Below are 17,253 nucleotides of genomic sequence, written 5' to 3'. Positions count from 1 at the left end.
AAAAAAATCTTCATTTGGATTTCAAATTTGATACTTCTCACGTGAAGAATATTGCTTTTTGCAACTAGATTAAAAGTTAGTTCTTGAAGATTTAATAAAAATATTAATCTAAAGAGGTTAATGTAAAATTATGGAGAAAGGGAATATGTTATATGTAGGGAGGAGGACATTGAAGAGTTAGCATTTTTTTTTTAAAAGATTGATAGAGATCTAATAATAAGCCTTTGAAACTCATGTTTTTAGATGATTTCCATTTAGGTTTTGAATCTCTAACCTTCCAATAGCGAAAAACATTATCTTTTACTATTAGATAAAAATCATATTTTTGAATATTTATAAAAATACTAACTTAAAGGGGTTAATGTAAAATTGTGGAGGAAAGGAATATGTTATATCTAGGGAGGAGGAGCACAAAAACAAGAAAAATAAAATAGAAAGATATTGAAAAGGAAAATAAGGGGGAACTTCATGTATATCCATCAATTTTTTTTAATTATGTATTTTCCCCACTGAAATTCATAATATTATATTTACCCTTCTAAAATTCAAAAATTCAAAAATTCACCAATTTATTGACTTTTCTATTAAAACTCATTTTATATTTATATAGTACCATTTAATCCTTTATTGAAAAATATAAAAATATGTGCAAGAAAAATGTTCTGACTTCTAAATGATCAGTTTCTAAGGATATGGTTCATTTATCTACTTCTAATGCATATAAAGTGGCATTTAGGCATACAATTGTGTGCATCACAACAAAATGAACTATTTGCTATCACAACCGATCAATTAAACGACCGGATATTTCTCATAAACGTGCTGCATTTTTTTCATAAAATGTATAATACGTACTTTATAAATTTAAAATGAGTTTTAATAAAAATGTCAATAAATTGGGTAAATTTATGAGTTTTTGAAATCTCAAAGGGTAAATCTGATGTTAAAATAAATGATCTGTACTATGCTGAGTGCGCAGTACTTATCATGTAAATCCCATGGTTATATGAATTCTGGCACCAAAACTGCCACAAATTATTCTGGACCATACTATCTCTTGGTTTAGGCAACATTCTCAGATCAATTTGCTTCAAAAGAATGCTCGAGCCTGCATAAAAGAAAAAATGTCATGTAGTCTAGTTGAGAATGTTACCGATATATCCTCTGGCAGCACTTATCCAACACAATTGCCCTTAGAAAAAAAAATGTAAATATCAGTTGAATACATAATTTAAATTAATAGGGGTTTAGGAAATAAGCATCACTCAAGTGTGTTTAAATACAACAGGTATCCAATTTGTGTCAAGACGTGCGTTGGATGAAAATCCATGGTTCTGAAACTCGGAATTGGAATCGGAATCGGATGAATCAGTTGAAATCGGAAGAATCGGATGAAACTCAGATCGGACCCGACCGATACCATGTTGACTAAGCCGAGTTTCCAAATCATGTGAAAATCGAAGCACATCCAACGATTATATATTGTATGAGAGCACATTATAGATAAGTGTATATTGCAATTAAAGCACCATACCTCACTTGGGGAATAAAATCCAAAATATCGCTGCACGAATGGAAAGCATAATTTCCCCAGTTGTTGTTCTTTTGACCAATATAATTGCTCCATCCTTTTATTGAAAGTGCCTTGCTCCCTTTTGAAATTTGGAATGCACTAACAAAGAGAGAAATAAACAAATCAATTCAGCACATGCGCTAACAAAGAGAGAAATGCAAAAATACAGCCAGCTGATGAGAGATGCAAATCAATTCAGCACTCATGTCAAATTGGGCTCTAAACCTGCATGTGCAGTATCCCATCTCTTGACCAAAAAATAAAATAAAATAATAATAATAATAATAAAGACAAATTAAAATGCAATAAAACATGAAAATTAAGATAGGTTTTAGGTCTAACCACACATCAAATAATATAGGAAGTTAAAGTTTATTACACTTTCTTGTATCCAGTTCTTGATTAATTCCAAATTAGTTTGATTCTTGTCGTTCTTTCTAAATTCGTGCATTCTATTGTTCAAAAGAACTTGGCTATGTAAAAATGATCATTTATTATTCACTGCTCGATAGCCTAGAACGATTGACCCGTTCCTTCTTCTCGTGTTGCACTGTTGACCGAGTCAAAATTGGCTACGACTAGTACTCCCAAATTAGTCTCTGCACTTTTTGATTGTGATGTTGATCCAGCACTTTCTGGTTCAGCTTCTCTATCATCTTGGGGGTTGTCAATAGGATTCAACTGCCAATGAACATTAGACACGAGAAAGGTAAGCTAGGATTGTTCTACAGGATTTTATACTGGACATTAGTATATTATAAGCTGTTTGGTCCTGCAAAAAACCAAAAATATTCCAGGCTTGAGCATTAGTATAATGGATTCTTTTGCAACTTCTAGTATATTTTTTCTATGCTTTGTGAATCAATCAAGGGTTGAGCATATATGGAATTTCGGAAAATATATGCAAGATGGTACTGGTTGGGTCTGCTATTAATAAATATACTTTGAAGGGTCTAACATCTAAATTATCTAACAACATAATTTATTTAAAATGTTGTACCCAGACCTCGTAGTAAGTGATGCTGTTTCTCTGGCACCAGTCTCTCATCAAAGGACAATCACCAATGGTAATGTGGGGCCTGAATTGGAGGATATCAGTAGCAGGAGAGATGCATATGTTCGTACAGTGTAGTAGTTCCACAGTTTTCAGTTTCATCAGGCATTGAAAACCTTCCAACACAGCCAGCCTTGGGCACTTCTTTATCACAAGAACCTTGAGAGTGCTTGAATGGTTTTGAACTGATAAATTCGGCAAGGAGCTCAGCATGTCACAAGAATCTAGTTCCAAGAACTTGAGTGATAGTGGCAGTGTTCTATCCTCCCAATTGCATATCTCTGGACAGTATGATATGCTCAAGCGCTTGAGGTGGTTGAGATTATCCAGCCCTGTCACTGATATGACCTTTCTGCATCTCAAAATCTCCAGTATCACCAACGAAGCCAAATTTAGCATTATACATTGAAAGTTCACCCCAACTGATGGTGTTAATGATTCCACTTGTTGAAAATCTTCATTGATTAAGAACAGTGTAAAGGGGCTTTCTAGAAGTGGAATTGTGGAATTGACTGATGCACGTGATAGATAGATCTCACTATTCCCAAACAAATTCAACTCTTCAATCGTTGTTTGTCTCTGTTGCATGAGTAAAACAGATAAGCGTAATTAAAGAACATAGACTAATTTGTAAAACATATTAGTGTCATTAAAAAATGTAGAGTAGTGAAAAGTTTATAAAATGCTCATCACATGGTGATTTTTTACCTGATAGACATATTTTTTGCCCAAATCCATTCTGGGACAGTCATAAATTTCAGCTCTCTGGGTCATGGACTGTAACAAACTCTTCAGAGGAAACTGGAGAAGAGGACAGTATGATATTCGCAAGTTTAACAACACTGTTTGTAACTCGGGACAATCCTCAAATAGGAAGTTCGTACGAAACAATGCCTCTCTCTCCACCCAACGAATTGAAGTGAGCACTGGACAGTGAAAGATATCGACCATTTGAATGCTAGATTGTAAAGAAAATATGATTTCCTGAATACCGCAGTAAGCTATCTTCAGTTTCTTGATTCTTGTTGTAATAGTTGGGAGTATTAATTTTGGGCAAGATTCAAAAGTAACTTCCTCAACATAATTTAAGCCCCCATCACTCCAATTAATCAAGATTAGTTCTGCACAGTTTGTGATTGTTAGGTTCTCAGATACTGACTGCATCATGATTTCACGAAAGCCACAGTCAGTTATCTTCAATTTCAAGGTTCCAACAGGAATGGTTACGAGTTCCAATTTGGGGCAATATTCAAATCTAACTTCTCTAACATTATTTATGTCTCCGTCCCTCCAATTAATCGATATTAGCTCTAAACAATTTGAGATTGTTAGATTCATAGAGACTGACTGGAACACGATTTCACGAAAGCCACACTCATGTATCTCCAATAACAATATGCCAACTGGAATACTTATGAGTTCCAATTTTGGGCAATATTTAAAACTAACTACTCTAATAGAATTTAATCTCTTATACCTCCATTTGATCAAGTTTAGCTCTAGACAATTTGAGATGGATATGTTCTCAGTTATTGATCCGAATATAATTTCTCTAAAGCCACACTCGTGTACCTTCAGTCTTTTTATTATTGATGGACATGTTAGGAGTTCCACTTTTGGGCAGTATTCAATGTTAACTTCTGCAATAGATTTCAGGCCCATATCCCTCCCATTAATCGAGATTAGCTCTAGACAGTTTGAAATGATTAGGTTCTTAGATCTTGATGGCAACATTATTTCACGAAAGCCACATTTTTGAATCTCCAGCATCTCAAGTTCTTCTGGAATGATAGGAAATATCCATAATTTAGGGCAACTATCAAGTGAAATACTCTTAATAGCCGGTAGTTTGTGGATGTTTGCAAATTTGCATAATTCGGGGCAATCTCGAACAGAAATTTTCACAAGAGCATGTAAGTCACTCCCCGTGGAATGAACTGAGATAAGATCTGGACAATTAGAGATCAAAATATTTCGAATCTTTGATTTTGATGAGAACTGAAGTTCATGACAACCACATTGTTTTACCGACATCACTCTAACTTCCTGTGGAATTGTTGTGATTTTCCATAATTTTGGGCAATTTTCTATAATGAGTTTTCTTAGACGGGGGAAGTCACCATCATTTGCCTGCCACTCCACCAAATTGATTGTGTTCCTCAATGAGAGCAGTTCAAGTGATGGGTAATTAGGTTCCTTAGGCCGCTGGGAAGAACCATATTCTGCCAACAATGAATATGTGTTGCGTCCATCTCCCATATTTCTAACACAAAAACTACCTGATAGTTTTAGAAATCTAAGATATGGCAGTCGACCAAATGGTGGTAAGAAGTTAGGCTCAGTCTGGAAGTTTAGATTAAGAGCTATCAGTTTGGGAAGTAATGGATTAAGCAACCAAGAAGGAAAAACTCGTCCTCCATAATTTAATATTACAAGCTCTGTGAGGTTACCATGAGGTTGGAGGCTCTGGAGTACAACTTCCTGTATCTTTTCATCATTCCCATTCTTTACTTTTTTACTTGAACGGACATTTAAATGGAGATGGAGTTCTTTAGCTTTGCAATTCAGCATACTATGATCTTCCTGAAAGTTTAAAATTAACCTGCGTAAATTTAGCTTTGACGCAAGATTGGCATTTTTGGAGCACTCCACGTCATGGATGTTTCTGAGCCCTGATATCCACAACAACCCGCTAAGCTTATTCATATTCTTAAGCTCTCCTAGCCCCCCATTCATGCCATGATCCATGACACTAAAATGTCCACTCAAAGGTTTAAGAGTTGTTAATTTTCCAATCCCAGATGGCATGTTGATAAGAGAGACAGGTAAATCTAGAATCCGTAGCCTAGTTAACTGCTCTATGCCTCTTGGTAACTCTTTAAGTTTTGCACAATTTCTTAATGACAATGTACGCAAGTTACGAAGCAGGAAGATGGAATCAGGCAACTGTTGGATTTCACCACTACTCAGCTGAAAGTACCGAAGGTTAATAAGGTTTTTGATGTTTTCAGGAAGTTCACAAAGATAAAAGCTATTCAGATCCAAAGTTTGAAGGTTGTAAAGAAGACATAAAGTTTCAGGAAGTGTTTCCATCTGACAATATTTAACAGAAAGGTAGCGCAAATGTTTCAACATGCCGAGAGTATTTGGCAACAACGAATACCTCAACTGAAGAGCTCTCGCACAAGCAATCTCGGAGAAGATTGCTAGCTCAAAGTTCCGACTTCTTGGATATTCCTTTACAAATGTTCTAATAGACCAGTAGTTACTAGGTGCTAAAAGAGAACCCAAAAATTGATCTTGTTTTGTTACGTACAGATGGTATACTTTGCATGGACCATTGTAGTGTTGGTCATTTTCTAAAACAGGTCGGTATGCTTCTTGAGAAATGGATCTTGCTAGATCATGTATTAAATCATGCAACAAGTACCCAGTGAAAGGCCCACGATTAACGAGTGATCTGCTTTGCAATTCATCAAAGTACTCACTTCCAATCTCCTCCAATGTTTTCAATTTACTTGTATTGCCATTAATATAGCCTTGTGCCATCCAGAGCCTAACCACCATGTCTTTTTCAAATGGTGTATCTTTCGGGAACATGGATAAATAAAGGAAACACGGCTTAAGATATCGCGGCAATTTCTGGTAACTTAACTGCAATGCTGGTATAATCTCTCCAGTTTCATCTATTTTTGATATATCACTCTCCAAAATTTCTCTCCATTTCTCTTCATCCATTTCATGTCGGAGAATGCCTCCAAGTGCCTTTATGGCCAAAGGTGAGCCTTTGCACTTTTTGACAATACCACAACCAATCTTCTGTAGATTTACATTTTCATTTGTCTCCTTACTACCAAAAGCAAAATGCTTAAACAGTGACAAACAATTTCCCTCAGGTAATGAACCCAATTGGAAAGGTGATGTTGTCTGCATGATCGTAGCAACCAAGGTATTGCGAGTAGTTGTCAAAATTCTTACAAATTTAGCACCAAAAAAACCAACCCGAAAGCGCTCCCACAAGTTTCTTTTTTCATTCCAAACATCATCTAGCACGAGAAACAAGGCAATACCTCTTATCTTTTCCTTGAGAACATCTTGAAGTTTGCTTAGTTCAAAGGACTCACAAGGGTTGTCACTCACTGAGTCAATAATAGCTTTGGATAGCCGCACTAGATCAAAATCTTCAGATACAGATATCCAACATCTCTTGTCAAAAAACCGACAAATCCTAGAGTCATTGTAAACAAGCTGGGCAAGCGTGGTCTTACCGAACCCACCCATTCCAACAATGGGAATAACCATAAAATCAGGACCATTTGAAGGTTTCAAGAGGCTAATGATCTTCTCTTTCTCCTCCTCCCTACCAAAAATAGCCCTCTCGTCCATATGGGAGCTGGTCTGTGGACAAATTTGTGGATCCCTAACTACCCGGGTCCCATCCTCCCTGAAATGAAGATCCCTACGTGCATTTGAAATCTCTTCAAACCTCTCTCTTATACCCTTGATTTGTTCATCCATGCCATCTGGAATCGACACCTTGGTAATAGTAAATGAATAAGAAGCAAGGGGGGTTGATGTGTACATCTCAACAAATTTTCTCTTAGTCCCTATAGATTTGTATATCAAAATTTCTCTTAGTATCCCCATATTTATTTTAAAAATAAAAAATATATTCTCTTAGTCTTTTACATATTCATTGAGAAGTCAATAAAAATCTAACACAAGGGTTACCCAAGGATCATTTTGGGTTTTCTATTTTTTTACCTTTGTGTTGTTTTGTATGGAGTGCATAAGTTTTTTTGTTTTTTTTTTCCTTTAAAATTACTTTGTGGTCGAGGCTACCAAGGTGAGTGTAGTAAAATAAAATGAGCATTAATTACAACTTATACGACAACATTCATAGAAAAAATTAAATTCAACATACAACACAGCTACTTTGTTCTTCTGCATTGATGTTGTTTCTCAACAGTATTGTCCATAGTAGGAAATATCGGCCGATACCGATTCGGATTGGCCGATACGTATCGATATAGCCCGACAATGATCCGATACCAAGTCGACATTCGAGAATTTTGTGTTTTTCGTCCAATTTCTGCTATTTTGGTCCGATTCTAGTCATTATTCGTCTAAAAACTTGAACCCATGATTGATTAAATAAAGTATAAACTATGCACATGCTGAAATAGAGAAATATGAACCCGTGATTAAAGATGTTAACAATATTTCATTTGGTTCTACAATGTCTTTTTTTTTGTTCTGGATAACAATATCCCAATTTTTATTATAATACAAATGACGATGAAGTGATCCAGCCAGCACGATATAGTTTCTGGCAGTGAAAGAGTGTGTTTATAGTTTTAATACTTGTATTAGTGGATTATTTGATTGTAATCATTTATCTAAACATAAATTATTGATAAATTAATTTTTTATCAATTTTTTTTCTCCTTTTTAGTGTAAAACAAGATTCTGACCAAAAAATCCGATTTTCCGATCCGAATCGGTCGATACCAGCCGATACCCTGATCCCAGATCAGTATCGGCTGGGATCGATCCCGATCCCGATATCAATATTTCCTACTATGGTATTGCCTCTACATCCCCCTTCCTGTGATACTCTCTCTGCCAGCAACTCTGCTTGCAGGTTGAGTATACAAGGGTTAAAGTCCCAAAGCTATAATCTTTTTTAGGTAATGAGGATGCACAATTGTGATATTTCAGTTGCATTCTATCATCTAACCACTTAAGCACTATGCCAGTAAAGTTAAATGCATAGAAGGAAAAATTAGAATCAGAATCAGTCACTTCAGGAGATAATCGGTTAGAATCAACTGAATCTGATTGAAAACTCAGATATTTTTGACAAAAGCTTGTTTTGTACTCGGTTTGATTTGATATTTGGTTTTAGACTTAATTTGAGCTTATTTAAGACTACAAGGACTTGTATGTGATTTTAGAAAACTGCCAAACGGTTTATTGGGTTAAAAACTGATACGGAACAAGTCCCGGAGGACGAGACCGTAATGTATCGGTGGCTCGACTCGTCCCGACCTCGGAAGTTTGGTTCGAGTCTCGCCGCGATGACTTAGGGTGATTATTGAGGTACTCGTACTCTAACCTATTGGTACATTCTATTGTCCCAAAGTTCACCCTGTAATCCCTCGGGATTTGGGACTTATATAGGTTATTCTCTGACAATCATTCCGCGTTGTCAGGATTGTCAGAGTCCGCATATTGCTTTTCGTGACGTCCTTTGCGGATGCTCATAGGGTGATCTAGCCGAGGAGGCCCTTCGACTGGCTCGGTTTTGGGTCCATCTCGCTTTATCCGAGACCGCCTTGGGTAGGCCTTGGGCCTCGATTATGCCGGACTTGCTTGACTGGGGATGAGGGTCTTATTCCTAGTCCCGGCCTGGCCCTTTTCGAGATGCAAGACTGGGTTATTCATGACCCACATCCATTCGTCTAAGGCCTTGTTTACATGGGCCTATCATTAGCCCCCTAAGCCGAGATGCATTCGAGGGAGAAGCATTTGAGTGAGATGTATTTTGGCTTGATTACCCCAGATGTATCGGCATTTCGTACCTATGAGATACTGAGCGCCCCATAGTTTGTAAGAGAAAATGGATCATGAGATAAAACAGTGTAAAATAAATGACATAAAAATACATAACATGACTCATAGTAGGTTCTTCATGCGACACGATTCATAGTACTTTCATAATATTACATGCTCCGACATAAATCCTAGCAACCTCTCGCGATACGTGGTACTTATAATTGACGAAATCGCTGATGGTTATCTTGCGAGATTATCGGGTATGTTTCTCAATCAGAATCAGAATACCATTGTTGCGGGCGCTTTTTCGGGTAGGTTTCTCGTTTGTATTTCTCGATAGCGCACGTTGGGCATGTAAAATGCTTAAACCTCAGATCGTCGCTTGTTTTTGGAGGGAAATCTGAAATACAGGGTGGGTGGAACGCTTCTATACATTCAACACATGTAAACATCAAACGTCGCTTACCATACTCCTTGCACTTCGGGCAGAAGTCAATCTCTTCCTTCACGCGAGACGTGCCGTTTGTTCTTTCCATGTGTCTCGTTAGTAATGGTCTCTCCTTTACGTTTATTCTAGTTCTTTGGATTTCTGGTATGGTAAATAAGGTTGGTGTCGTTTACCAGTATCATGCTCATCGTTCCTTTTACTAGACGCTTCGTGGTGTTTGTGGTTGAGAATGTCTGGGTTCTTCCCCCCTTCTTTTTTTATTTTTATATATCAACTTTAAGCCCTTTGTTTTCGTTGGAAAATCATATTCATGATAGCTAGCGGGAAAGTGATAATATTAATCTAGAGATAACATAGTCATTGCGATACACGTACATTGGAAAAGTAAAAATTGAAACAACAGACTTGAGACAATGTGCATTAGTTTAGATATCAAGTAGTGCAGGCATGATCTCGGATACCCGTTCTCCTGGGATGACGACGATTGTTGTTAGGTTGAAACCTTGAAATCAAGTTCCATGTCGGAGTCGGTATCTTCATAGTGGCTATCTTGCTCGATGGCGGCTTTGGACTTGTATGTGAATTTGTAACCGGGGTCCTGTTTGGGATCAGGCTTGCACTGTGGACACAGCCAAAAACTGAAGTATGGGTCCTTGCGACCATCTCGTTCAGGTTCATCGGCACACTAGGTGTGGTACCAATATCCCACTTGCGGCATTTGACCATATCATCCTTGTGGCCGAAGTTGGTGCAAGTGACTCAGTGGCGGATGGAGGCAGTTTTGTCCTCAGTCTCATCGTCGGTTGGCGGCTGGTAGTCATCTCGGAGGAGGTCATCAAGATGGTGATCTGTGAGGGTCTTCTTGGGTGTAGGTGGTCTGGCGGCTTCTTCCGCTAGGATCCGATCAACGAAGTCGCTAACTTTGGTCTCGTTGTTGTGCATAAACCAGTAGATTTCTGAGGCAGAGAATCGCCGGGCAAGGCGATGCCATTCTTCCGGGGTAAACTCGCGCATGGGCTTTACCTACTGTGGCACGGGCGGGTTACTGGGTTCGCCTTTGGCGAGACGGGGTTTTTTGCCCTTGTAAGCGATGCGTTTGAAATATTTGGGAGGCATGTCTGAAATGTGTTTAATGGGTTTTTTTTATGATATGTTTGTGCGTGTATTTATAGTAAAAATTGCTGACATTGGTGGGCCCTTGGTAATCGTAAGGCGGTGTGATAGTAGTTGTGCACGGCGATTATAGATAGACGATTGTGTGTGGCGGGTTGCGAGTGGTACCATAGTCGTGGCGTAACTTGTTTTAACATTAGCAAAAGATAATAAGGACGCCATAGCATTCATAAGTAGTAATAATATGTTCCATATGTAGCTAACCAAGAACATAAGCAGCAGTAATTAGAAAATATGTCCCATATGCAGCTAAAACACACACAATGCACGAAAAGATACGGGATACATGCTACCAAGTTTATAATCAGTGAATATAATGGACAACTTTTAGTAGTATAGTGACAGGTAGAAGATGGAGGGTGGTGGATCGTGAGTTACTCGTCGAAGTCGTCATCTTTGGAAGACTCGCCATAGCTAGTGTCGTCAAGATCCTCGGCGTGCGGGTCGTCCGCTTCCAAGGTAGGGTTGGTGGAGTCGTCATAGTCAGAGCTGTCGTTGTCACTGTCGAGAGGGTGGTACCCTTCGAAGCTGGTGTCACCATCCTCATCATCAGTCTCGGCAAACAAGAAAGCCGGAATAGTGAAGGTGTAATTAACGTGAATGACATCACGTGTTGTGGTATTGTCATCATGACCGGAGGTGTTATCGGTATCCGGCTGGGAGAACTCATCCATGTGAATCCAAATATCGAGGAGTTTTTTGTCGCTAGGGTCATTGGACAGCAACAGTGCCTTGACGTCCTCGGCAGAAGCCTCCTCGAGTAATTGCTGGAAGTGTGATTGGGGAATGGTGTTTAGAATGTCAGGTGTTCCGATGTGGGTTAAATCACGCGTTGCATTCAGTGGCGGTGTCGGAGGAAGTTCTGAGTGCAACTCTGTGGATGGTGTAGGTGAGTGGGTATCGGGAATCGTAAAATCAGTAGGGAGGGGTGAAGGTGTCTTGGTGGTGTCGGACGATGTATCACTTTGTATCGGCGTATGAGAGGTCATGATAAAGGTGTGTTAATGGGCATGTTCAGTTGGTATGAACGTGTTAGGGGATCAAAAATGGAGAGGTGGTCGTATTTATAAGATGTATCGTAATAAATGCCATCAACTACTCGTTCACATGTATTAATGACGCAGGGCGAGTTGGGGTACGTCCCAGAGGTGGGCAGTAGCGCGGGGTTAATCATTGTTGGGAAACGCGTGTGGTTGCAGTTCTCAGGGATAAACAAAATATCAAACACATCAAAAATTAAGTAACGTAACATAGTTGTCATAAGGAACATCAAGCATCAAGTAACATGTAACTGGGTGCCCAATTTACACGAGCTCTATTCTATGCTAAAAAGAGATGTTGCTGCTTTGCGCAGGTAGGACACATGTAACTGCTGAACTGGCGGTCTTGAGCGCTATGGGGAAGCCGCCGAGAGACACATCTGGGGTGGAAGCTCCTCTCACAGCCGTCACAGGTGAACATACGTGTCGCATGACCGCGGGTATCGCAGATAGGACACAAGTCCCAAGCCAGGTCGTCAATTGTAGTGCCAGGAATTCCTGTGGGCGAAACGGTTGCTAGAGGAAGTTGGCCAAGGCTAATGCTGCCGTTGCGAAGCAGGCGGAAAAGGCGATGCGTGGCTTCTTGGGCCAAGGCGGTCTTGGCAGGGTCATTGGATGTCATGTATCGAGACACCTTATGGTTCGATAGGGTTCCGGTCTCATCTGATTTGGTCGGGTCCATGGTTCGTATGTTGGTCTTGTCCCGTCGCGGTAAAAAAATCAGGTATATATATACGTTTGTCTCGGAGTACGCGATCGGACGCGACGGTTGGGGAATGAGTTGGGGGGATCTACGACTTCACACGCATTGCTGAAAAGGCATGTCAGAAGGTAACACGTAGGGCAAGTGCGGTTACGTGGCACCGACATAATATTTACGTCAAATTACGAACGCCTATATAACATGACTGATACGGTATTTATCATATCGCTTTTTCATTTACCATATTTGGGAAAGCAACGAAAGTTTATACTGGGGGAAACGGCGACGCTGTCGAGACGTGAGATAGCGTCGATACTTCGTGTTGGTCGGCAAGGTAACATATTGTCTCTGTCTACTGTATCGACGGGGTTAAATGTCAACACATTACGGGATCAAAGAGTAATGTCACTTATTTATCGGCTGACACTTTGGCCGCAATATCGGGCGTATGTAGCTGGGGGTAAGTAATGGGGAATGGGCAATGGGAGCGTGGTTGTGCTAAGTGTTACGGTGATGCCATGCCCGTGGTCGGTATTACCTAAATCGTCGTAGGCAGTGTCGCCAATGGCTCTAGGCGAGGTTGTTTGGGCTAAGTCATGTCGTTAAATTATCCGCTAACCGGATGTATCCTGCAATTAGGTTTGAAGAACATAAGATGTTCAGAGGGCAGGAGCGCAGGCCGCTACATCCTACTGACCCACACTATTATAGTACTGATGAAGAAAAAACCTTGTCGGACGAGACGACATCAGACTCCGCATCAATGGGACAAGAGCACGGTCCTACTGCATCAAGTCCTTTGTCGAAGGTGTCGGCGCAATCTGAGAGTATTGACCATAAGGCGTTGATGGGAGGGTGCTCAGGTTCTCGGAAGCAATAAGGGAGCAATCCAACCGCCATTGCAGAGAAGCGGAAGAAGAAAAAGGTGAAGAAAGAAGATATGATCTTGAGGGCTCGTGACGAGACGAAGCCTATGGATGATGCCGCTTGGCATCAAATCAATACTCTTAAGTCATCCTGTCCTGCCAACGCGGGATATTGGATGAAAACTTTCTATCCGGAGCTAGTGCTGGAAGAGCATCGGGAATCCATTACTTATGGTAACTTGGCGCTCATAACCCCTAATGACGAAGACCGCGCGCATGATAGGGAGTTGACAGGGAGTTGAAGGAATCGCTGATAGAAAAAGAGAAATTGCAGGAAGACTTGGTCGTCAAGGACACCAAGAAATCGCTGGCGTGTAGTGATTTGGAAGAGGCGAATGCAAAGGTCGCATCACTCGAGGCAGAGGTCGCGCGACTAAGGAAGGATCGGGATAGCCTAAGGGACAATAATAAAGAATTGTCAAGGAGTGTCGCAGCCGAGAGGGAGAAGGTAACTATGACCAAAGCGGAGGTTGTGAGGGCGGATGAGGATATCGCTCGGATGAGGATATCGCAGCAATGCCTTCAGGCATGTCGCGTTAGTTGCATCGACAGATGCGATGAAGGCCGTAATGTATGATGAGCTGCGTAAGCTGTCGAAGCACTATCCTTTTACGCCGGAACAGCTAGGCTTTATTGCTCCAGAAAGTGGTCAGACGGAGGCTAAGTCACTGGAGGGGTATAAATGGGATAGAAAAAACAATACCCTATTGGATCCACATGGTCAGACCACGTCTGATGAAGTTAGCCTGGTTGGGTGTCCATGTGTGAAGCCCCTTCCGCACGTGTGGCTACACGTGCATCCGTGGTTGAAAGACATAAATGTGAGTGGGTCTTACGGGTGGTTTTGCTCTCCCGAGAAAGAAGCGCAAAAGGACCACGTCGAGAGTGAAGAAGGCGACACGACGACTGAAACCGAGACAGAGGACGGATCTGGTACGAGTACAAGTACCACGGACTCTAGCCGTGATGGGAGTGCCAAGGACGGCGGAAGTACCGACAACGCGGAAGGGAAAGTTACCGGTTACGTGTTATTTAAAAGATACGCATTTAGTAAAAAGAGCGTAACATAACTTTTTTGTGATGGCAGATGAAAGGAGCGAGGATGCTTGAAGCCGGAATGTTTCACTCGTGTTTCTTCGAAATGAAATATATTATGAACTAGGTGTCGTCTTGTATGTTGTCCAAAAAAGAACAGTTTACTCCCGGTATGTGGTGTTTAATAGAATTTGTGTACCTGTGGGGTGATTTGCCGGCCACCCAATGAACATAGTGAACTTGTCTTGTCGTATGTTCTGGAATTTTAATGCATGTACTCTGTGATACGGTCGCCTCATGTCGGATTTGTATGTTGGACCTCCTTTGAATGATTCTGTTTGTGCTGTATTGCTCTATACTGGAGCATTTCGACGACCGAGATCCGATAAATGTCATGTCGGCTTTATTGTTGGTAGGGCAGTCTGCCGCCACTCATAGGTCTGACAGAGGTATGCGTTGCCTAGGGGCTTTCGTTTATTCCTCTGCCGACATCCCGTTTTGGTGGTAAGTACAAATGTATATAAATTCATGTGAACCACCCATAACATTTTGTTGTGCCTTTCGAAAGGATTTGTGTGGATCACCACATAGGAGTAGGCATTCGTTGTTCTCGAGACTTATGTCATAAGTCCCGAGAATATTCGTGTTGCCTGATGTGAATATGTTGTTTCGTAAGGCTATTCGTTATCCCGTAGGATGTTTGTTTGCCTTTATTCATCAATTCATCAAAGAACGCATTGTAATAAAAAGCAAACATTCATCAAGTAGTGTGCCTATAATGTGCACAAATAAAGTGTTTCCAAAAAGATAAAATTTGCGTCTGACTTGGAAACGAGGAAAACAAGCATAAAACAAAGATAAGATACAATGATAACAAGTTTAGAAAGCAGTAATCTCAAATGTAAAATTTGCGGAGATGCTCGATATTCCAAGGTCTCGGGAGGGTGTTGCCTGTGGAATCTTCCAATTCGTATGATCCCACCCCACGAGCGCGGACAACTCTGTATGGTCCGTCCCAAGCACGCTGTAGCTTACCAACCTGCTGTCCCGCGACAGTCACTTTCCGCAAAACTAAATCACCTGGTTGGAAGTGTTTCGGCGCAACATGCTTATCGAAGGCACGCTTGACACGCCTCTGATATTCCATTGTACGGATTCGTGCTTTGTCACGTACTTCCGAGATTAGGTCCAATTCCAGCCGGCGTGCCTCGTCATTATCTTCTTCGGAGTATGTCTCGATCCGTAAGGATGGGGAGACAAGTTCCAACGGAGTGACGGCTTCCATCCCAAATACTAGCGAGTATGGTGTGTGTTGAGTGGCTTCGCGAGGCGTAGTGCGATATGCCCACAGGACTTCGTCTAGCATGTCGGCCCAATCTTTCCTGTTCTCGGCAACCTTTTTCTTGAGACCGTCTACGACGGTCCTGTTGCTGACTTCTGCGAGACCATTGCTTTGCGGATGACTGACAGAAGCGAAGTTACTGCGGATGCCCAAGCCATGTAAGAAAGATAGTGTGCTTGCCGCATTGAACTGAGTACCATTGTCTGAAATCAATGCTCGCGGGAGACCGAAACGACAAATGATGTTTTTCCAAATGAACTTTTGAATATTCCACTTGGCCTCAACCCATATTCCACTGCGGTAGCCGTGATGGTTGCCAAGGCTTTGGCCTCAACCCATTTGGTGAAATATTCCACCGCGACCACCAGCCATCGCCTTTGCCTGACTGCTGTGGGGAAAGGGCCGACAAGATCAATACCCCATAGATCGAACAGCCATACACTAGAGATACTTACCTGATCGTAAGCCGGGGTATTGTCCAACTTGCAGTGGAACTGGCATTGTTCGCACTTGCGAACTAGGTTGGCTGCATCCTGATGGATTGTCGGCCAATAGAACCCGGCACGGAGTATTCGCTTGGCGAGAGTCTTGGCGCCTTGATGGCTGCCATAGATTCCCTCATGTGTTTCGGCCAACATTTCTTGTGCCTTGTCTTCGCGGAGGCATTTTAACCAAGGACGGAGATAACCTCGCTTGTATAGCTCATTGATAAAGATAGAGTAAAGATGAGCAATCTTCCTCAGTCGGCGCGCTTCGGTCGTGTCATCTGGTAGGTGACCGGTAGTCAGGAAAGTCCACATTGGTGTGAACCATGTGTCACCGACCTCGTGAATCACAGACACATTCCCATCGCCTGTATCGATACTGGATGTCGGGATTTTCATTACAATAACTGACCTATCTTTGTCCGGGTTGCCTGCCGCGCCAAGTTTAAACAAAACGTCGGCTTGACAATTTCGATTGCGAGGAACGTGGACAATGTCGATTTTATCAAACTGCTCTTTTAAGGACTGCAGGTGCTCGTGGTACTTGCGTAACCGTTCATTGTCAACTCGAATCTCTGCATTGACCTGTTTCACAGCTAACTCGGAATTGCTATGAAGATAGACTTCCTGAGCCCCTAACTCTCTTGCCAATTTTAGACCAGCTATCATGGCCTCATATTCGGCCGTGTTATTAGTGACGGGGAACAGCAAGTGTAATGCATAATTCAGGGTCTCGCCCATTGGTCTTGTCAAGGAAACGCCTGTTCCGGCGCCTTGTGTGGAAGCGGCGCCGTCAACATAAATAGTCCATTTTTTGTTGGATGGGTCAGGCGTCCCGGAGTATTCCGCTATGAAGTCGGCAAAGATTTGTGATTTAATAGCTACCCGTGGGAGGAACGAAATGTCAAATTCGGAT

The 17,253-nt window shown here is 41.3% G+C and overlaps 3 protein-coding genes across 4 annotated transcripts; all 3 read right to left on the bottom strand.

The window, feature by feature from the left end:
* Positions 1-1,909: 1,909 nt before the first annotated feature.
* Positions 1,910-4,475, bottom strand: LOC144554658 (uncharacterized). 2 transcript variants are annotated; one of them, XM_078302974.1, is made up of 3 exons: positions 3,336-4,475; positions 2,574-3,206; positions 1,910-2,254 (listed from the first exon to the last, which is right to left on the bottom strand). In XM_078302974.1, exons 1-3 carry the CDS (start codon positions 4,395-4,397, stop codon positions 2,087-2,089), a joined length of 1,863 nt encoding a protein of 620 aa, XP_078159100.1. In that variant the 5' UTR covers positions 4,398-4,475; the 3' UTR covers positions 1,910-2,086. The 2 variants fall into 2 exon arrangements, with proteins under 2 accessions (XP_078159100.1, XP_078159101.1); XM_078302975.1 differs by having other exon boundaries at positions 2,580-3,206.
* A 53-nt stretch (positions 4,476-4,528) lies between these two features.
* On the bottom strand, positions 4,529-10,359 carry LOC144553763 (putative disease resistance protein RGA3). The gene is made up of 3 exons (XM_078301961.1): positions 10,095-10,359; positions 4,671-7,234; positions 4,529-4,576 (listed from the first exon to the last, which is right to left on the bottom strand). Exons 1-3 carry the CDS (start codon positions 10,357-10,359, stop codon positions 4,529-4,531), a joined length of 2,877 nt encoding a protein of 958 aa, XP_078158087.1.
* Positions 10,360-15,405: 5,046 nt separating this feature from the next.
* On the bottom strand, positions 15,406-15,876 carry LOC144553762 (uncharacterized). Its single transcript, XM_078301960.1, has one exon. It carries the CDS (start codon positions 15,874-15,876, stop codon positions 15,406-15,408), a length of 471 nt encoding a protein of 156 aa, XP_078158086.1.
* Between the last annotated feature and the right edge of the window lie 1,377 nt (positions 15,877-17,253).

This window comes from Carex rostrata, chromosome 5 (genome assembly GCF_964058835.1).
Source record: "Carex rostrata chromosome 5, lpCarRost1.2, whole genome shotgun sequence".
Taxonomy (NCBI): Eukaryota; Viridiplantae; Streptophyta; class Magnoliopsida; order Poales; family Cyperaceae; genus Carex; species Carex rostrata.
The sequence above is the reverse complement of the archived record's forward strand: the minus strand, read 5'-3'. Positions and strand labels throughout refer to the sequence as shown.